Below are 21796 nucleotides of genomic sequence, written 5' to 3'. Positions count from 1 at the left end.
AAAAAAAAAAAAAAAAAAAAGGAAGAAGAAGAAGGATGGTCAATGAGATTGAATCATCAAAAAGTAAGATGGTGGAATATGATACACAGAAGAAGAATCCTGTATATCATCTAGGATCGAGTGATGGACCAGGAACTATCATCACGCCAATAGTTATGAGAGGAAGTAATTATGATGAATGGGCTAGAGCCATAAGAAGATCGCTGATAGCCAAGAGAAAATATGGCTTCATTGATGGAACTATTAAGCGACCTGAGGATCCAGATCAGTTAGAAGAATGGATAGCAGTGCAATCAACGTTGGTGTCATGGATTGCTAACACGTTGGAGTTGTCAGTAAGATCAACCCTGGGAGATTATGAGGATGCAAGTCTATTATGGGCACACTTGAAGAGAAGATTTTGCGTTGTTAGTGGGACAAGAATATGTCAACTAAAAGCATCTTTAAGTGACTGTAAACAGAAGAAAACAGAGGGAGTTGCTATATATTTTGGAAGATTGAACAAAATATGGGATGAGATGGTGACTTATATGAAGATACCTCAATGAAAGTGTGGACAGTGTACATGTAATATTGCATCTCAGGTTAGTATGTTAAGAGAAGAAGATTTCTTGCACTATTTTCTGATTGGGTTGGATTCTGTATACAGTTCTTTGCGTGAACAATTGCTTGCAAGGGAACCATTGCCGTCTGTAGACGTTGCATATCAAACCATTGTGAACTCAGAACGCCTGAAGATTGGAGATGGAGCAGTACCTACAGAGATGCAGGAGAATGTTATGGCCTTCAAGGTGCAAGCTGATCAACGACTACTTAATAGTGCTTATGATCCCACCAAGTACTGCAAAACTTGCAGCAGACAAGGACACTCTGATGATGGCTGTTTTAAGATCATTGGATATCCAGAATGGTGGGGAGACAGGCCGAAGAATGGCAGAGGAGGAAGAACTGGAGGAAGAGGACGTGCGGGAAGAGGAGGTAGAGGACAAGGAGGTAATCCTGTCCGTGCTCATAACCTGCATGTTTCGGCAACAAAAGATAGTGCTGGTACGTCATCAGCTGATGAAACGTCTCTAGTAGGAGTTACAGCAGCACAGGTTCAACAGGTGATGGAGTTTTTAAACTCAAGAAAATCGGGTTCTCATCTACAAGGTAAAAAGAATGAAACCTCTTGGATTGTTGACACAGGAGCAACAAACCATGTTACGTATGAACTTCTTAACATGATAAATGTAAGAGATATTAGGGCATGTTCTGTTGGATTTCCTGATGGAAAGTATGCATCCTCTGAGAAAATAGGAACTGTGATTCTTCCTGGTGGATTGAAACTTGAAAACGTACTTTATGTGCCAAAGATAACCTGTAACCTAATTTCAGTCACACAACTTATTGATGAGATGAGTTGTATTATTCAGTGTACTAACAAGTTATGTCTTATACAGGACCGGTCTACGAGGAGGATGATTGGAGTGGCTGAGAGACAAGGTGGACTATATATTTTTTGTGGTGTGCCGCATGTTGAAGTTATGGCTGTGCGTGAAGATACATATGAGTTGTGGCATCAACGTATGGGACATCCATCAGAGAAAGTTTTGCAGAAGTTGCAAGGTGTTAGTAAATTAATTAAGAAGAATAATGATGCTTGTGATATTTGCCCCCGAGCAAAGCATCGTAGAAGCAGCTTTTCTAGTAGTTTGAGTAAATCAAATTGTATTTTTGATTTAGTTCATATAGATTTATGGGGTCCTTATAAGATCCATTCATCATGTGGAGCTCAATATTTTCTGACAATAGTGGATGATTTTTCAAGAGGTGTTTGGATTTATTTAATTCGGAATAAAACAGAGGTTGAATCAATATTTCGTGAATTTGTTGCTCTTGTGAAGCGTCAATTTAACAAAGATATTAAAATTGTTAGAAGTGATAATGGGACGGAATTTAATGCATTACGTGGTTATTTTAAGACTAATGGAATAGTCTTTGAGACATCATGTGTAGGTACTCCTCAACAAAATGGAAGAGTAGAGAGAAAACATCAACATATAATGAATGTAGCAAGGGCTTTAAGATTTCAAGCAAGCTTGCCAAAATGGTTTTGGGGAGAGTGTGCATTGACAGCACTACTTGATAATCTACGCCTACACCTATCCTATAATAAAACACCCGTATGAAGTATTGTTTTGGAAACCTCATATATCATTGAAGGTGTTTGGGGTTTGTGTTATGTACATGATCAAAATAGTAAAGGAGTAAGTTTGCTATCGAGGACGGAGGTGTGTGTTTCTGCTATCCATATGTAAGAAGGCATGGCAAGTTTATGATCTCGAACACAAAAAATTTATGGTGTCTCGATGTAAAATTCTATGAGACACTTTCCATTTAAGACTGAGATGAATGGTAATATAGTTGAGGCAGATATGATAGAGCTCGATAAGTCATATAGCAACTGATGTTGCTGGGACTGCAACTGAGACTGATCAGTCTGGTGAAGAATGGAGTGATGACGAAGATGCATAGTCGCTGATGGTGAGAAACTGACACTGCAGAAAAACAGCGGCAGACGGATGAAGATGTCGCAGTGCAAACTGCAACCCTGTTGAAGATGTCGCTGTTCAGCAAGATGTCGATGTTCAACGTCAGACTACAACTGCAGGAAAACAGGCAGTTGTGACAAATGATGGACAAGCCACAGATGCTGCAGTTGGGAATGATGATTTAGGTAAGGGGAAGCGTCAGAAGATTCCCTCGAGTAGGCTGAAAGGTTTTGTGACACACACCATTAGAGAAAATAGTCCATCTCACTCTCAATCATCACAGTCATCATCCTCAGGTACACCCTATCCTTTGACATATTATGTTAGTTGTGACAGGTTTTCTGACATGCATAAAAATTATATTGCTGCATTATCTGCAAAGTCTGAGCCGAGGAATTTCAGAGAGGCAATGAAACATCCAGGTTGGAGGAAAGCAATGGCAGAAGAAATACGGGCCTTAGAAGAACAAGGCACGTGGGATCTAACAGAATTGCCACCTGGTAAGAAAGCTTTAGGAAGTAAGTGGATATATACGGAAAAGTATGATGAAAATGGGAGTTTGGTGCGTTTAAAGGCGAGACTTGTGATTTTTGGAAATCATCAAGTTGAAGGATTAGATTACAATGAAACGTTTGCACCAGTGGCAAAAATGACAACTGTTCGTATGTTCTTGGCTGTTGCTGCAGCTAAACAGTGGAATGTGCATCAGATGGATGTGCATAATGCGTTCTTACATGGAGATTTGGAAGAGGAGGTATATATGAAAATACCACCTGGATTTGCTAAGGGTAACCCTCATATGGTGTGTAAGATGAAGAAATCGTTGTATGGCCTAAAAAAGCACCGCGGTGTTGGTTTGCGAAGCTGTCAACTGCATTGAAGAATTATGGGTTTCGGCAATCGTACTCAGATTATTCTCTTTTTACTATGATGAAGGGAAAAATGCAACTTAATGTGCTGGTGTATGTTGATGATTTGATTATTGCAGGAAATGATCTAGTTGCGCTTACACAATTTAAAGCATACTTGGGTCAATGTTTTAAGATGAAAGATTTAGGAAAGTTGAAATACTTCCTAGGATTGGAAGTGGCTCGTAGTAAACAAGGTTTTTACATTTGCCAGAGAAAGTATGCGTTGGATATTATAATGGAGACAGGTTTATTGGGTGCGAAACCTGCAGAATTTCCTATTGAAACCAATCATCGTCTTGCTTTAGCAACAGGAGATTTGCTTTATGATGTAGAAAAATATAGAAGATTGGTTGGGCGTTTGATCTATTTATCTGTCACCAGACCAGATCTTGCTACTCAGTGCATATCTTACTCAGTTAGCAACGACCTAGAATGGAGCATTGGGAAGCAGCACTTCGTGTGGTTAGATATTTAAAGAAGAATCCTGGACAAGGAATTCTGTTGCGCTCTGATAGTAGTTTAACCTTGAGAGTGGTTGTGATTCAGATTGGGCAAGTTTTCCTTTAACTAGGCGCTCACTGACGGGATGGTTTGTTTGTTTTGGAGATTCGCCAATATCCTGGAAGACTAAGAAGCAACCAACTGTGTCTCGTAGCTCGGCTGAAGCGGAATACCGTTCCATGGCGGCAGCTACATGTGAATTAAAATGGTTGAAACAATTACTCAGTGATATGGGGGTTTACCATACACAAGCTATGAGTCTTCTTTGCGATAGTCAATCAGCTTTATATATTGCGAAGAACCCTGTTTTTCATGAACGAACGAAACATATTGAAGTGGACTGTCATCTAGTCAGGGATGCGGTAATACAGAAGATTATTCTACCTTCTTATACTCCTACCACCATGCAGTTGGCGGATATATTCACAAAGTCGTTGGGAAGAGCTCAGTTTCATGCTATTTTGTCCAAGATAGGCATTTGTGACCTGCATGCTCCGTCTTGAGGGGGGTATTGAGACACGGTGTTGAGAGACGTGTATCTGAGACTGATTAGGAAACTCTCAGTTATACACGTCTCTTAGAGTCTGTTAAGGAAAGTCTAATCAATGAGACTTCTAAGCTCGGTAAGAACACGTATCTTAGAGTCTGTTAAGGAAAGTCTCAACCAATGAGACTTCTAAGCTCGGTAAGAAATCTAAGGATCCGAGACTGATTAGGAAGATGGTTTAATTGGGACTCTTAAGGTCGGTCTAGAAGAGAGTCGTATTAGGAAAGAATTTATTTCTTTCCCAAGTATTGAATCATATATAATTCGTTGTAAAGAGTTAGAGAAATAATAATACAAAAGATATCAAATTCTTAACATTCTCCCTGCTGCATCATTTCATCATTTAATGGATCACTTCTTCCCAGACCCTTCATCACTTACTTCTTAGATGTATCAAACAGATGTAGATATAATATACCCTGGAAATTTTGTGATTTTCACTACGAAAATTCATCCCTGGAAGAAAAAAAACCATCACCCGAAATAATTGGGGATCACAAGAAAATTAACCTTGTCTCTCCCTGTTTATCAAACCTTGATCTCCATGTTCTCTCACAGATCTTCTCCATCATCTTTAGTCTCCTATAGATCTTTTGGTTCTTCTCAATTCTCGGATGATATCAAGTTTAAACATCATACAGATGAGTTCTATTTGATTATCGTTTTTGAGAATGATTACGAATACAAGAAAGAGAGGGTATTTTTTGTTTTACTAGTTGGAAAGCTTGAAACGTTAAACGATTTTTTTTATAAGGGAATAAAATACTTAAACTGGTGTATAGTGGTTTTCTCATGGAAGAGTGGTCTTGTTACGGAATAAATCTTCCTATAAGATCGGCCGGAATGTGCACACCGATGCATTTAACTAAGATTATATCAGAGATGATTTTGGAGATTTAAAAGAGTAGCAAGTTTTATTATACTTCGAGAGATACCCATTTTTGTCTTCTTAATTTTGACGATAGTCTTTTCCACTAAAAAGCTTCGACAATTCTATATTGCGGCTTTGGTATGATTTGTTTTTATCATATATTATTAGCCAAATATATTCTCGGTATATTTGGCATTGTATCTTGTAATATATTTGGCATTGTATCCTGTATAATATCTTGCCCATCTTAGGAGATATGGGGCATATACTGTTACCTAGCTTAGGATATTTGCTTGGATTATCATTTATCTTTTAGGATCACACTCTTTTATATAGGAGGTCTTTTGTATTGTGATGCAGACTGGGCTAGTTGTCCTCTCAGTCGTCGGTCCCTTACTGCACATTTTGTTTTACTGGGAGGATCTCCTATTTCTTGGAAAACAAAGAAGCAAACAACGATATCTCGATCTTCTGCTGAAGCCGAATACCGTGCTATGGCTTCTACCACTTGTGAAATTATATGGTTAAAAGGTTTACTCCGGATCCTTGGTATAAAGCACCCTACACCGGTTCCTCTTCATTGTGATAGTCAGGCTGCTTTGCACATTGCTAACAACCCTGTTTTTCACGAAAGAACCAAGCATATCGAGATTGATTGCCATTTCGTGCGTGATGAACTTCTTCGTGGTACTATAGCTCCATCTTATGTTCATACTGCTTCTCAGCTAGCTGACATTCTCACTAAAGCTTTGGGTCGTAAACAATTCCAATCTCTTCTTCTCAAGTTGGGCATTTCGACTCTTCATGCTCCAACTTGAGGGGGGGTATTAGCCAAATATATTCTCGGTATATTTGGCATTGTATCTTGTAATATATTTGGCATTGTATCCTGTATAATATCTTGCCCATCTTAGGAGATATGGGGCATATACTGTTACCTAGCTTAGGATATTTGCTTGGATTATCATTTATCTTTTAGGATCACACTCTTTTATATAGGAGGTCTTTTGTATTGGTTGGCCAAGAAACAAAGAAGAAAGATTGTGCTTTGTGTTCTTCATTTGGGAGTAGTTTCACAAATACTTTATATGTGGTGTTGTAAGTTGATTTTTGTTGGCCCCTCCAACATTCAAATCCCGATTCCGCCGCTGTAGAGATGGCTTTGATATTTACGAGTGAACATCCGATCGTGATTTATGAGACTTCTCCAGGATTTGTATACTTGTTTGCATTGGTATATTATCCCAGTTGGTAAGCGGGAAAGTATGGCTGTTGTGATATCTGCTGGGAGCATGTTCTCCATAGCAGAACACTATACGTACCAAACGGGTTACTAGGTCTCTATCTCAATCTTGAAGATAGATGGCGGTGAAGGTTTATATATATTTATATAGGTTCGACTTTAGGCCCTTAAACGGACAAGGCCGGACAGGTGGAAAACCGTGGCATATTACAGTAAAAATACCCCGAGGAACCGATTTATTCTTAAATACTTACTTGGAACGGAAACTAAAATCAAATACAGGAGTGTTTCCGAATCCGATTTTTTCTTAAATACTTACGTGATGAGAGACATCTCCAGAACAAAAAAGAGGAGGGTTTAGGCGCAACATCTGTTCTACTTTGGGATGAAAACAAAAATGGATAGAACCTAAAAGAGCATCGGGATAATTAAGGTGAAAGATGGTCAAGTTAAGATTATATAACAATCGTGCAAGAAATTCTAATCAATTGATTACAGCAGTTAAATGTTTGTTATTTACTTGGACTTTAAACTGATATTTTTTCAGAGTTTTCACTTTCTACTATTATTTGTAACTGGGATGCAGTGATTCATTGATCAGTGTCTCTTCTTCTTATCACAGCTTTTGTGATTGAAGGCTTTTTATAAAATTTGCCATTTCAGTCAAAAAATAATAATTCCTGAGCCTAGTGACGATGATAGAAAAAGGATATCCATCGGATCCAAAGGCCAGACCCATGGCAGCATATTATCCTCTTCTGTTTTTCTTTTTTTCTTTTTCTTTGAAGCATGCATTATCCTCGGAGTGAAGTGCTAAAGTACCATATATTAGTAGTTGCCTATGCTCGATAAAAATAGTTAAGGACCTTGTAGCGTCTTATATTTAAAATTTTGCTGGTGCATCCTTCTCATTATAGTTGAGGATTTTTGTGCATAATGATTTATCCTTCTTATATACCTACAGTAAAAACCAAATTATAACATTTAAAACTAAAATCCAAATTATAACATTTAAAACTTTTAAAACATATTGTAAATATTGTATATTTTCTCGTATTAGTGGACCAAGTATTTAGTCTTAATTTTAACACAAAATTGGTTAAAAAGACTAAAATCAACAATTCCTGGGTGAATGGACAGTTAGATTTTGATATTGTTTAAATGAACAAAAATGTAAAAATAGGCATGATGTAACCAGTTTCATCGTGCCCATTTTCAAATATTTTTTCTTATTTTTAATTTACACAGGATGTATCCAGCTTTATCCTTACTATTTTTTAAATTTAAGTTAGGATGAATCAAGTCCATTTGAACCGTGATTTAAAAATATTTGGACAAATGACCCATTTTCCATAATTTTAATCTTATTGATGGTGCAAGATTAGTCAACAGGATTAGGTGGATGTTAATTAAATCGGATAAGAATTTTTACAAACGCGTCTTCTTAAATTACTCTCTAAATTAAGGATAATAGCCGATGAAACAATTAACACACAATGTTTTTTTTTTAACATATTTTCCAAACTATTTTTAAATATTACTTCTAAATTAATGAACTCGCTAAACGAATATTTCTCCGATTCCAAATGTATGCATTTGTCAAGGTTGACTGTAAAGTCGTAAGCTTTGCTAAACAACCAAATAGGACGGCAAGAAATAAGAAATAACTAAATCATTCAGAGGATATTGGTGAGCAAGCACCAAAGAAACAAAACGCACACTTATTTATAATGAAAACAGTGAAACGAAAGCAGAGGAGAGAAGACAAGCTAATTATAGAATACAATACAAATCAACGACTCAAAGAAAGGAACTGTGCTTGGTCGTTGCATCCGTAGTCCACAGTACTGTTTAACATTACTAGATTGGTGCATAATGATCGTTGGAACAACAGCAACCACATCCCCACTCAGTAGCAGTCATTTGCCTGCAAGCTAGATCTATTTTTGTTTTGCTCTTCCCGCATTTCTTGAAACATTTTTTGATACAACCACTGCATGATAGACCTCTAGCTGCTCTGTCTGTCCCAGTTGGTCCACCTGCATCCCTTGTCATTGGACATACATGACCCTCCCTCCGGCGGAGAACCAACAGTAGTACTAGTTACCTCGTCTGCATATTCATTCAAGCAACAATATGAAGATACCTATAGAAGAAATTAAAGAAAAGAAAAAACACAAGATAGCACGGAAAAATGCTAAACGTGTAAATATATACTTACCGGAAGTTGCAGAAACAGTGATTAACAACAGGAGAAACCCAACAGAGAAAATGATGAAGGATGAAGAAATGTTAGCCATGATAAAATTTGAAGTACAGTAGTTATGCTGTGTTTAAGTTTTGTGCTCTGAGATGTTCTTAGGGTACTTCTATAAATAGCTGATCTAGCTTCAAATCTTTGTAATTTGTGATGATTATTATCATTATTAAATTTGCTATTTTTAGTTAAGTATTGATTGATTGTGTATTCCAATGTCTACACATGTGATTCGATTCCAACGAACGGTCTATTTTTGTAGGAACTTCAACTAACATAATTTAAACTATATTCTGTTCATAAAAGTCATAGCATGTGCTAGCTACAAACAACGACGTACTTTATTCTTAAATAATGCTCGTGCGATACTTAAGATATGGGGATGGATAAGACTAACAGATCATCCATGGTAACTAGATATTTTCTTTTGAAACTAGACAGTGGGGCAGGGTATTTAAAATCTTGGATATGCGATCCTGGAGTTCTGTAATTTTATTTTATTTTTTTCTACTAAGAAGAGCGTGTTACTTTTATTTTTTAACCAAGCTAACAAAGGAAAGAAAAACAATAACAAGGATGTAGTTGTTATATCAATGAAAGAAAATGTAAAAAATGTTTACAAAGAGATAAAAATAAAGATAACTGAAAACAGTCTTCAAAAAAGAATTAAAAGCTAGCTAGCATCAACTTCATCCTAGAGTTGATCCTGACCGATTCGTCAAGCTTTTGTTAGAACCTTGCTAGTGCTGGTGTTAGTGCCGGTTGATAATCTGAATTTCTTAATAGGGTTTTCACCTTCTGCTAGACCTCAAAGGGAATTGTGCCAATATCTTAAGTTTGAAATGTGAAGAGGAGTTATGGTTAGAGTTTCATGGTTTGGTAACAGAAATTTTCCCGGACAGACATTAACCACCTCAATTTGATAGTGATTTAGACACTTAACAAGATATCTTAACATAATTTTGAGTAATTACATTTGTACCATATTTTCAAATTACACAAGCGAACTGCCAGATATAGCACCTGATGGCCTGAGATCATGTCATGTGCCATGGTTCATATTACTACCACACGTAATTACACAAGCAAACTACTAGACTGAGTAGGCAGTACTAGATAAACGCAAGTTAAAGTGAAACATGGTGTAGCACTATCTAATATTAAAATATGGTATTCCCATTCTTGACGAGGTTTAGCAATGTTTACACAGACAAATATAAGAATAATCTCAACCATGAAATGACAAATCTAAGACCAAAAAGTAAACCTTGAATAGCTTTTAAGTTGCAGGAACGCAAAGTGACATGTATGTATGTACGTACCGTTTCAGATTTGCATCTAGAAAAGTTTTTCCTCCCTATTGCGTGCTAGGCTTTTTGATGGTTTCTTCATTTGATATTGCACTCAGAAAGTACCTAAGAAATACACAGTTCAGAATAAATTAGACATGAATGTAAAGAAGAAAACTACTATGTGAATGTAACAGAGTCATGAGTTTACCTGATGCTATTCAGTAGTCCAAAATTTTAGAGGATCCTTCAACTCCCTGTCGCTTAGGGCATTCGGTTTATCTGCAAGACCCATTTCATTTGGATCTTGAGGTGTATAGTGATGTCTTTTCCATTTAGTCTTCTTATTCCTGTATATTTCACAGGGCAACAGACAAAGTAGCTTTTTTATAACGTTCATCTAGTACGAAAAAATCCTGAAATAATAAAACAAAAAACTTACCATCCAGTGCATAAATCACACAAATGAATCATATGGCACCAAAAACGAGCAGTCATAATAGAAAGAAATGGCTATTCCATGATAATGTATTCAATAATCCTATGGTTAAACACGAAGAAGGATAAAAATGCAGGTTGTATGTTCACCTGAAGTACGGCCCAAAGCATTTCTTATTCTCTCCCGAGCTTGCTTATCCCAATGGGTATAGTGATGATCCCATCTCCGAAACTTGAATTCATTTACAACGCTTAATTGGAATGCAGAACGTCCATTCTTTGGTGCAAGATTGCCCAGAAGATTGCCTTTGACCAATCCAATAGCAATACCATTACTGATAAAAACCAAAACATAAACTTGAATTACATATAGTGAAACTCAATTAAAAATGGTTGACCAACGACTTCGCAAACGAGGTCGGACACATCTATGAGGTTGACCCGACCAAGCCAAGTCTCCAGTAATCAGGGAACTTCTACTATCTTAATTATCAGGTGCTGAACATAATTGGAGTTTCATGGTCTGGTAACTTCTCCCCAGGGACGGAGGGAGGTGGGTGCAAATGGGGTTACTTGCACCCACCAAAATTTGAATGTCAATAGGATTGTATATGGGTTTTACACAACTTGAAAGTATTGTGGGTGTGAAATGTGCATGGATTTTATGTAGTTTGAAAGTTACGAGTGCAAATATTAATAGTACAATTGAAATTTATATAGTGAATGTGTAAACTGATCAAACCCTTTTTATTATTTTCTACCCGACAAACTCTCTGTGTGCAAAATTTCCTCGATTCAAAATGAGATTTACAGTGTTTTCGTGAAAATGCAAAGTTTTATACCAAGTGAACCTGTATATTGGGCAAAAAAAAAATTTGTGAATCCCAGAACAAAATTTGTTCGACCCCATAGCATATAAGTCCTGGCTCCGTCCATGCTTCTCCCACACAATTAGCCGACCCAATTTCATAGTCAATCACACGTTTAACGTATCTTAACATGCTTTCTGAGTAAATACCAGTTGTACCATATTTTCAAATTACACAAGCAAATTACTAGACATAGCAGCTGATTTGGCCTGGGATCATGTCAAGTGCCGTGGTCCATAATTACTACCACACATAATTACACAAGCAAACAACTAGATTGAGTAGGCAATACTATATATGCAAGTTAACGTGAAAGAATGAAAGTTGCTTAAGTTTTTGCAGCCATAAAATATGGTGCAGCACCATCCAATGTCTAATAGCATATAGTAATTCCCATTCTTGACAAGGTTTTGTAAAGTTATACACAGACATATATGAGAAATATTTCAACCATCAACAGTCAAATCTAAGACCAAATAATACACCTCAAATAGCTTTCATGTTGCAGGATTGCAAAGTGAGACGCATGAATGTACGTACCAATTTAGATTTGCATCGAGAAAAGTTTTCTGCCCCATTGTGTGCTTGGCCTTTTCATGCCTTCCTTCTTTTGACATTGCTGTCAGAAAGCACATAACGATTACACATGTCAGAATAAATTAGACATGAATGTAAAGAAGAAAATTACTAAATGAACAAAACAGAGTTATGAATGTACCTGATGGTAAGTAGTCCAAAATTACAGAAGATCTTTCCACTCTCTGCAATTTAACCCATTGGGTTCATCAGCAAGACACATTCCATTTGTATCGTGGGGAGCTTAGTAATTTTTTTTCCATTAAGTTTTCATGTTCCTATATATTCCACAGGGAAATAGACAAGGTAGCTATTTTACAACTTTCATCTAGTACCAAAAAAACCCTGAAATAGATCATTTCATCTGGTGCATAAGTCACACAAACGAATCATATGGCACGAAAAACAAGCTAACATAATACAAAGAATTGGCTATTCCAAGATAACTTATCCCATAATTCTATGGAAAAGCACATGCCAGCTATCGAAAGAAGGATAAAATTGCAGGCTAAGCTGAGTATGTGCACCTGAAGTTCGGCCCACAGCCTTTTCTTATTCTCCCGAGCTTGTTTATCCCAATGGGTGTAGTGATGATCCCGTCTCAGAACCTTGAATTGATTTACGACTTTTAATTGGAATGCAAAACATTTGTTTTTCATGAAAAAATATCAGTTCATCAAGGAATGAGGAGGAACTGAATCTTCACTGAAGAAGAATACATAATTTCAGTTAAAAACCACACAAATCAAAACAAATCTCAAAAAGAATACATGGCCAAGAAAATTTACAATCGAAAGCCATTCGATCAATTCTAATCAAATCAGTAGGAATTAAATAAGTATTATATGCTGAAAAAGACAGACAAAAGTATTATAAAGCTCAGATGATGATGAATGTACTTACAAACAACAGCAGTGAACAGAGTCGATTCTGATCTTGAATCCAAAAACCTTCAGAGAAATCTAGGACCAAATTAAGCTCCGAAAGCTGATGAATGATAAGGTGAAACCAGTATTTCCGAGTCCGCTCATACTGCCAACTCTGTTTTCTCAAGTTCTGTTGCTGGTTGTCATTGTAAGCTTCCCGAACGGTTTGAATCTCCGATTGTCAGTATAGACAGACCATGACCAGCCTAATAGCTTTATGCTGAGTATGTCCACCTGAAGTTCATCCCGCTCATAACTTCTCAGAGGCATTCCCTCCTCCTGTACCCATACAATAGCTTTCCACTGAGATGTCCATCTTCGTTATGGAAGGTAGAGTTTTGGCTACAGGACAAGGAGGTATAAATTGATTCGCAAGTGATGCCAAATAATAATGCTGTGCGATCACCTCCTAACCAATCCTCTGACCCTACCTGTTCTGCCAGAAGCAGATCGACCCGAAGGTTAACCCACCAACCCGTCATATTCTCTTAAGTTTGTTAATTAAGGAGTAATACCACAAAGGAAATCAAAGCAGTAACTATACAACATTTCTACGGTATGAAATAAGGACTCACCAAATAGAGTTCAGACAACCTTCGTCATCGAATCGAACACACGCATAGGTCCCATTATCATATGCATGAGCTAAGGAGATGGTGTTTATTTTCACAAAAGGTGCTGCGGCGGTGACATCATGGTTGATGCCACCTTCAAGGCTCCCTTCCTCTCCATAAATGAGTATGTTTCGACCTTCATTCTTGAGAATGACTAAGGTTTTAACACTGACAATCCCAGAATGGTTCCAGTTAACAATAAGTACCGAACTGTCTGTGGAATGAGAATTTCCATTTTCCTGATAGAAAGAAATGGACCACCAAAGCGCATCATTATCATTAAAGTTTCACCTAATGTGTCAGCTAACAATTTGTAGTTTTACATTTAAAAGAAAGAATCAAAATTGTCCATATCATAATAACTATTTTAGATCTAATTAAAGAAAAAAAACTAATTACATACTCAAACAAACAACAATCCATCAGCTGATCCTTTGAATGTATTTAGGTTTATTCAATTACTTAACATACCATAAATACCCTAATCAACAAATGAATAGATCATTAGAAAGATTTGTAAATTCTAAAACTTAATCAATTTATCCAGCACTATAAATATCAGTAAACAGATAAAATGAGTATACTACCTTTCCGTTAATAGAAGTTCTGCTGTTCTGATGTTGGAAGACAGTACCTCAGGCATTATTGGAAGAGAGTTTCCTAGGAGAAAGAAAAGCAATTGCCTCTGCATTTCTTACTCTGCTTCTTGGTTCATCCATTTCCGATTCCGCTCCTATTCCGCTCCTACCGAATATCCAACATAAATTATGCATTTTGTTCTTCTTCCTTTTCTTCTTCTTCTTATTCTGCTGAATTACCCGTGTCTTTAGTAACAACAACTAACAATTAACAATTTCTCTTACACCACCTTCCATTTTAGAAGAACCTTACTACTGCTGGTGTTGATGATCTGAATTTGTTTCTAGGGTTTTCAGTTTTCACCTTCTGCTGGACCTCAAAAGATATTTGATTGTGTCCATAGTTATGAGTCCTCGTTAAATTGGGGGCCCCTAAAAACAATTAGGGGCCCTGACCAATTTATATCCACACCAAAAAATTTAGGAGGTTCCAAAAGGTGGTGATTATACTATTTTATCCTTACTACTAAAAAATCAATTTACACCCAATTTATTTTCTAAATCCAAAATCAGAAAACTCTCTTCCCCTCTCTTCATCTCCTACCCAAATTCTCCCTCTCCTTCATTAACGACAAAAAAAAAAAAATTGTTGATTCATCGCAATCGTCGATACGAAAAACTTTAATTGATGATTAACTTTTTCCTACAAACATGGCTCGAACCAATGAGTACAAAGGAAAGTTTGCTAACCCTAAATTGGATCGTCAGTCTGTAATTTCTTATACCCTAACGATTCTTCGTATGCATGTATACCCTATGAAAAATCGTTAAGCTGTATGATGTTCTAATTAATGACCCTAATTCTGCTACTACAATTTTTTGGTCTAGATTTGGGTCGTTACTTCTGTAATCGAATCTATTGACGACCCTAACTCGACTAAGAACAGTCCCTCTGTCTTCAAAATTGGAAGTGTCGTCAGTAGATATATTTGAGTCGTCATTGAACTCTTTTGGTTTAGATTAGAGTCGTTACACTTAGATGACGACCCTAGTTGCAAAACAAAAATACTCATTGTCCAAAGTATTAGAGTTGTTCCTGTGTTAACCAAAAAACATAACGACTCTAGGTAACCTAGATAAAAAGGGTCGTCAATCTGTACCACACTACCCTAACGATTTTTCATAACCTGGAAAAGTGGCAGGTTTGAGTCGTTATTGCTAGTGTCAATATACTAACAACCCCGTAGAGTCGTTAGGGTATACACACCCCGACTCTGACGACCCTTACACTGAGTTGTTCCATAGTGGGGCTGATTTGACCACTTGGAGCAACAAACACACAAATCGAAGGGTACAAGATGTTTACCTGATTATTTTGAGCTTGGGGTTCCTCGTTTTGAGGATTGGTTCCTTTATTTTGAGCAATTGGATCTTAATTTGCATCAATATCCATGGCTTCCTCTATCAACAACTCTTCTCAACACACAAAAACACTACTTTTTCCCCCCCAAATTTTAACTCTTAAATCAGATTTTAACTAAAACAAACTAATTAACTTAACTAATCATTAACACTAATCATTTAGGGATAGTTTAGCCATTTCAAAAAAAATGGGATAAGAAATAATCCATATTTACTATTTCATGACCATTTTTGTCCCGTAGTGCAGGGCCCTAATTGTTTTTAGGGCCCCCAATTAAACCAGGTTATGAGTTTGGGAATGTGTAGGGTTATGGTCTTGGGTTATTTACACCCCAACTGTCACTATTTTACTTCTGATATTTTTCCATCACATAAGGGCTGCTTACACCTCTGAAGTCTGACCTTCTTTTTTGTTTTCGAAAGCTGCTTCCGACAGAAATGGATTTTGGGTAGAAATCGGTTTGAACAAGGGAAAATTGTTCAAGGTGTGAATTATTATGGTAGATGTGAATTACTAAGTGCAGATAGTGATAGATGTGATTTATGCCAAGTGTAACCTGAAGATACTAATCTTATCTTCTTACACTGCTATTTGCCTCGCAGCTTTCGGCAGATCTTCTTCCTACCGTTTCTGGCTGCTCATGGGCCACACCTTCCTCCATTCTGCTATTCTAGCAAGCACTCTGCAAATTTGTGTATGTCAGACAGACCACTATGCGACACTGAAATCGAAGCTATAAACTTCTGTGATTAAATATTATGGTTAAATTGCTCCCTGCTACATTACATTCTTGTTAATTAATCATATGATTCGTATGTGTTTTTCAATCGTCTGAACTTGGGAAGTAGGCGCTGAAGTTTCAGTCTTTACAACTAAGAGACTAGAGACATTGACATGTTCCTCGTGGTGAAATTGGTGTTTGAGATTTGCAACCTAAATTCACAAATTTCTTGAAAGTGATTTGAAGCGAAGCAGCAATAAATTCTAGTTTCAAATCTTAATGAATGTTTTTTGGCTTTCGACTGGTGGTTACTAGTTGCTATCACCATATGATAGTAAGATGGACTTATGTGGGAAAGGTTTTATGCTCTTAATGACAAGTTGCCAAGAGAAAAATATAAATAAATTCTAGCAAAACAAAAAATATAAACTTAATGAATGACTAGGTGGAACTTAGCCAAAATTCTTATTTACCCATTCTTGATTTACACTCTGACAATTTAGGCCAAACTATGAAATCATGAATGGAATGCCTGTATAATGACATCGTCAGCATAGTATGGAGACAAAGACATGAAGTTACCCTTTATGGAGTATGTTGCATTGTTTCTCCTGTGAAGGTTGGAAAGAGTAGAAGCCTATTTTAACACAGTTGCCAAAGAAAAAAACAGCTCCTCGACCAAATCTTTTTAATTTTTTTCGGAAAAGAAGAATTTGCAGGCAGAATAAGCTCATTTACATCAGCAGACCTCACCGAGAAAGTACCTAATTTGTCTCCTAACCAAATCAGCTCATTGCTAAGATTAGGATCAAGGTTAACTGCATCCAGAATTGGAAAAACAATAGCCAGTTCAGAGATCTCTGCATCATACACAGTCTTGTAGTTGAAAAATTCAAATTCCAAGACAAACCTGCATTGTAGCCAGCCCTAGCAAAAGCAACAGAAGCGTCCATCAAGGAGGAGGCTGAGTATAAGTTTGAGTATAAGTCTTTCCTAGCATCAAGATCACACCACTTATCTTACTCGAACCTGGTCGTCAAACATCCATCAATCTGAGCTGCAATCGAAATAAATGGAGTATGTGTTAGAGTACATCATTTCAGAATAGTTGAACTTGCCAGCAGTTTATAAGATTGTAAACAGCCACAAACACAGGGATGGATCAAATTATGTAGATAAGAACGAAAACACAAAACTTCCGATGCTTGTGGCATGGACACTCTATTTGTCTATCTAGTTCGTGGAAAATAGTACACACCTAAATACTAGTATACATTCAAGTGATATGCCGAGAGGATGTTTCAGAAAACTAATGGCTACCTAGAAGCAACTACGTTCAAAACCGTAGAACTGATAAGAAGCACAACAGAGATACTTCGGCAATCACACAACAAAAGTTGAAGGCATAGGAACAAGTGGTCAAGTATTTGAGGAAGAACCAGCCTAGGTGAGCATAGGATACTCAGCAGGGCTGCTAAAATCAACAAATTACATTTGCAGGTTTTGGATGCAGGATTCTAAAACAAAAATATGAAAGCAGTATAGAATCAATTAGCACCACAGAAAAGGAAACTGATTTGTTAAAAACCCATACAGTTACAGGTTTTGGATGCGGGGTTCTAAAACAAAAATATGAAAGCAATATAGAATCAATTAGCACCACAGAAAAGGAAACTGATTCGTTCAACATGCAGCAGCGAAGTCTGGAGACATTCTTGCTGCAAACGGTTACCTTGGCACACAATTTTGTTTACACTATTACTTCAGTGAGAGAACAGGACATGTGGTTACGGACCTTAACTAATCAACTCCACTATTCCACAAACTGTTTAAGATCATGTGACCCTTTCATCAATCTCGTGACGATCCAGTTGATAGGGCCTACTAGACCCACATTACAACTCAACCATGTCAACCGGGGATGCTCTAAATTTATAAAGTAAGACATTTCACACACAAGTATACAGACCTGTAAGGCTGTAAGGAGTATCACCACCAAATTTCTTCAGATTGACATAACTGGAAAGAAAGCTTAATATAACCACCACCATATTTGATGCCTTGCTTATATAATACTGGACCACTAAAGTTCTATTTTTGTTTGAAACTCTGGTATCATCGCAGATATTTGTGAAATGCCTGGGCATCACTAGATGTCTGAAGACCTACAAATTTTGCCTCTCATCAAAAAAAAATTAAGTTCAACTCATTGTTTATCACATCAGTTACTCGCCTACCATAAAATTCAGTATGTAGCATGTCTAAAATTCATCATAAATTTGACATGTTTTTCAACCAAATATACAACACATACCTCTATCATCTGGATCACCAGACCATTTTCCTGCTCTTCTAACGGATTCGAGCCAAAGACTTGCCAACCATCTATTGGATAGGTCAAAGGCAGTTAACATAGCAATTAAAAAATTAGGAGTTATAACCAAAGAGCAATACCTATATACCATTACTGATTAAAAAAACTATGCACAAACTTGGATTATAGATAGTGTAACTCAATTCAAAATGGTTAACCGATGACTTCTCAAACAAGGTTGGACACGTATATGAGGTTGACCCAACCAAGCCAAGTATCCAGTCATCAGACAACCTGTACTATCTTAAATGTCAGGTGCTGAAGATAATTGGAGTTTCATGGTTTGGTAACAGAAAATTTCCCCACACAAGACTGCTAATCCATGTACATTAACCACCTCAATTTCGTTGTTACTCACATAGTTAACATATCTTAACATACTTTTTGAATAATACCAGTTGTACCATATTTTCAAATTACACAAGCAAACCACATGATATAGCAGCTGATTTGGCCTGGAATCATGTCAATTATCATTGTTAATAATTACTACCACACATAACACAAGCAAACTACTAGACCGGGTGGGCAGTACGTGCAAGTAAAGTGAAAGAACGGAAGTTGCATAAATTTTTGTTGCCGTAAAACATGGGGTAGCACTATCCAATGTCTGCTAGCACATGGTATTCCTATATGTGAAATATTTCAACCACGAGTAGTCAAATCTAAGATTAAATAATAACCTCAAAGAGCTTTCAAGATGCAAGTGACACGTATGTATGTACGTACCATTTCAGATTTGTATAGAGAAAAGTATCCCCATTGTGTGTCTGCCTTCTTGATGGCTTCTGCTCTTGACAATGCGATCAAAAAGTACCTTATGAATACGCAAGTCAGTATAAACTAGACATGAATGTAAAGAAGAAAATTACTGATTAAACATAACAATTATCAATTTACCTGATGCTCTTCAGTAGTCCAAAATTTTACAAGATCCTTCCACTCCATTTCGGTTACACATTGGGCTTATCTGCAACACAAGGTAGCTTTGTTCATCTTCAATGGAGAGTATGGTGACACCTTCTCCAGTTTGTTTTCCTGTTCCTATATATTCCACAGCGCAATAGACAAGGTAGCTTTTTCATAACGTTCATCTAGTGCGAAAAAATCCTGAAATAGATGAAACAATAAACTTGTCGTCCAGTGCATAAGTAACACGAAAAAATTATGTGGCACGCAAAACAAGCTAAAGTAATAGAGTATAAAGAAATGGCTATTCCATGATAATTATCCGATCGAAATTGCAGGTTATGCTGAGTATGTTCACCCGAAGTTCGGCGCACAGCACTTCTTATTTACCTGAGCTTGCTTACCCCAATGGGTGTAAGTTAAATTGAAATGTGTGGCGTCCACCTTCCTATTCAAAATTGCACAGAAGAAGCATCAGTCATCTGAGATGGGTAATAGTTGTGGCAAATTTTCTGAGCCTTTCACTTTCCATTGTTTTTGGTGAGAAGATCCAGATGAAAAATGATAAGAACATGAAATGGAAAGACAACTTACCTGTATGGGAGGAACCGAATCTTCAGTGAAAGAAGATTACCTAATTTCAATTGAAAACTACACAATTTTAATCAAATCTCAAAATGAATATAACCCCAGGAAAAATTTACAATCAAATACATGATTCAAAGATTCTAATCAAAAAATTTGAAGAATCGAATGATTGATGAGTTTACTTACAAATAGCAGGAGTTCAAACAGACGGTTTCCTACTCCAAACATTTTCAGCTTTAAGATCGTGAGTAGTTTAGCATTCTTAAAACAATTAATCTTTCTTTAACCCATCGATCTGAAAAGTTAAAAAAGATTATTTGAAGGCTAAATTTGAGGGTCAGACAAATCTCCAAGTTTGTATGAAAGTTAATTACCGTGGATTATATCGAAGATCAATGGACGGCACTGTTTATCTGAACCCCCTGTAAAAAACAAATCAGAGAGAAAAAAAAAAATTAGAAAACAATTGAAAACACACAGAAATTTGAAAAGAATAAAAAAAATCATTGACCCCAAAATTAAGATAAATTTTGGATCTGAAAACTATTATCATTACGAGCAATTTGGTCCGCCTGATTTCTTCTCTTACCTTACAAAGAAGATGATCTAGCAAGTGCTGCTGAAAAATTTGAAACCAATTTTTATTTACGAATTCGCTCATACCAAACCTCCAATATAAATCAAGTATTTTGTTCTTCTTCCTTTTCTTCTTCTTGTGTATTACTCTAGTCTTTAGTAACAGCTTATACTTGGCAATTTCTCTTAGACTAGCTTCTTCCATATCGGATTCTTGCTACCGCTGGTGTTGGTGTTGTGCAGATTGATGATCTCAAAAACTTGAATTTCGTACTAGGGTTTCCTCCTTCAGCTACCTGCTGAACCTCTAAAGCTATTGTCTGTGTCAATGGTGTTGAGATGGAGTGTGAAGTGTGAACTGTGAAGGGTTAGGGTTTTAGTTTATTTACACCCCTAATTTCACTATCTTGATATTTACCATTTACTATCAGATAAGGGCTGCATACGCCTCGAATTGTTCAATTTTTGACTCTTTGCCGCCCGGTTTGGGCATACTGGTCACGACTCATCAGTAAGATCTTCCTCCATTCTAACAATCACTCTGCCAATCCAATCCAGAAACTTTTGTCTATATTTTCAGTGGTTAAGGCTATCCATCCTGATTTTTCTACGGACTTAGATTCATGGATAGTTTTACGTTTTGCTTGCTCGCTTAGGATTTTTGTATCCTCATGTGGTCCATTTTCTCTAGTGATCCAATTGCCCTTTTATATGTTTTCTACATACTTATCCAACTATTTCAATAATGCCTAAAACACCCCCAATTTGATTAGTGTAATTATGGTGATTAACCAAATTAATAATGATTAGTACATTGATTAAGATTAATCCTTCGACTAATTTTCTTTCATCAATTTTTTTTCTCTTTTTTCTTTGTGATCGGGAAGATGATTTCGACAAAAAAAATTATTTATTTATTCAAAATTTTAAAACACTCGGGAGAACCTTATACTTGATTCCCAATAATAATTTTGTTGATTCAATATCGATGGAAATCAGAAAAAACCTGGGTATTTTTTGCAGTTACGGTTGAGAAATAATGTCGACCCAG

General features: G+C 36.7%; 1 protein-coding gene and 2 long non-coding RNA genes across 19 annotated transcripts; 1 reads left to right on the top strand and 2 right to left on the bottom strand.

Annotated features, from left to right (window-relative positions):
* Positions 1-68: 68 nt before the first annotated feature.
* On the top strand, positions 69-6182 carry LOC113296259. The gene is made up of 7 exons (XM_026544572.1): positions 69-407; positions 585-819; positions 907-1337; positions 2617-2766; positions 2917-3249; positions 3471-3639; positions 5725-6182. The coding sequence occupies exons 1-7, from the start codon at positions 69-71 to the stop codon at positions 6180-6182; spliced, it is 2115 nt and encodes a 704-aa protein (XP_026400357.1).
* Positions 6183-8264: 2082 nt separating this feature from the next.
* On the bottom strand, positions 8265-15653 carry LOC113299989. Of its 11 annotated transcripts, none has more exons than XR_003335340.1 (10): positions 14164-15653; positions 13538-13815; positions 12940-13398; positions 12564-12741; positions 12179-12221; positions 12001-12079; positions 10742-10926; positions 10365-10569; positions 10187-10279; positions 8265-8719 (listed from the first exon to the last, which is right to left on the bottom strand). It is a non-coding gene; the product is annotated as an uncharacterized LOC113299989 (long non-coding RNA). The 11 variants fall into 11 exon arrangements; XR_003335345.1 differs by having other exon boundaries at positions 10365-10503; positions 12179-12381; positions 12564-12661; positions 14164-15651; XR_003335337.1 differs by having other exon boundaries at positions 10365-10503; positions 12179-12381; positions 14164-15649.
* Positions 15654-15751: 98 nt separating this feature from the next.
* Positions 15752-21327, bottom strand: LOC113299988. 7 transcript variants are annotated; one of them, XR_003335329.1, is made up of 12 exons: positions 20759-21319; positions 20544-20591; positions 20356-20464; positions 20176-20215; positions 19972-20029; positions 19573-19782; positions 19402-19489; positions 18613-18683; positions 18268-18463; positions 17209-17355; positions 16881-17116; positions 15752-16259 (listed from the first exon to the last, which is right to left on the bottom strand). It is a non-coding gene; the product is annotated as an uncharacterized LOC113299988 (long non-coding RNA). The 7 variants fall into 7 exon arrangements; XR_003335334.1 differs by lacking the exon at positions 15752-16259 and having other exon boundaries at positions 16704-17116; positions 20176-20232; positions 20759-21325; XR_003335333.1 differs by lacking the exon at positions 15752-16259 and having other exon boundaries at positions 16704-17116; positions 19972-20025; positions 20759-21323.
* Positions 21328-21796: the final 469 nt, after the last annotated feature.

This window comes from Papaver somniferum, chromosome 7 (assembly GCF_003573695.1).
Source record: "Papaver somniferum cultivar HN1 chromosome 7, ASM357369v1, whole genome shotgun sequence".
Taxonomy (NCBI): domain Eukaryota; kingdom Viridiplantae; phylum Streptophyta; class Magnoliopsida; order Ranunculales; family Papaveraceae; genus Papaver; species Papaver somniferum.
This window is presented reverse-complemented; position numbering and strand designations above follow the sequence as displayed.

Bases quoted from the DNA above. Each gene is read 5' to 3' on its own strand.
- LOC113296259 (XM_026544572.1), top strand. From the start codon at position 69: ATGGTGGAATATGATACACAGAAGAAGAATCCTGTATATCATCTAGGA. The intron at 1,338-2,616 runs GTACTTTATGTG...GTCGCTGTTCAG, and splicing joins GTGGATTGAAACTTGAAAAC to CAAGATGTCGATGTTCAACG. The intron at 3,250-3,470 runs GTGCATAATGCG...ACTATGATGAAG, and splicing joins GGAATGTGCATCAGATGGAT to GGAAAAATGCAACTTAATGT.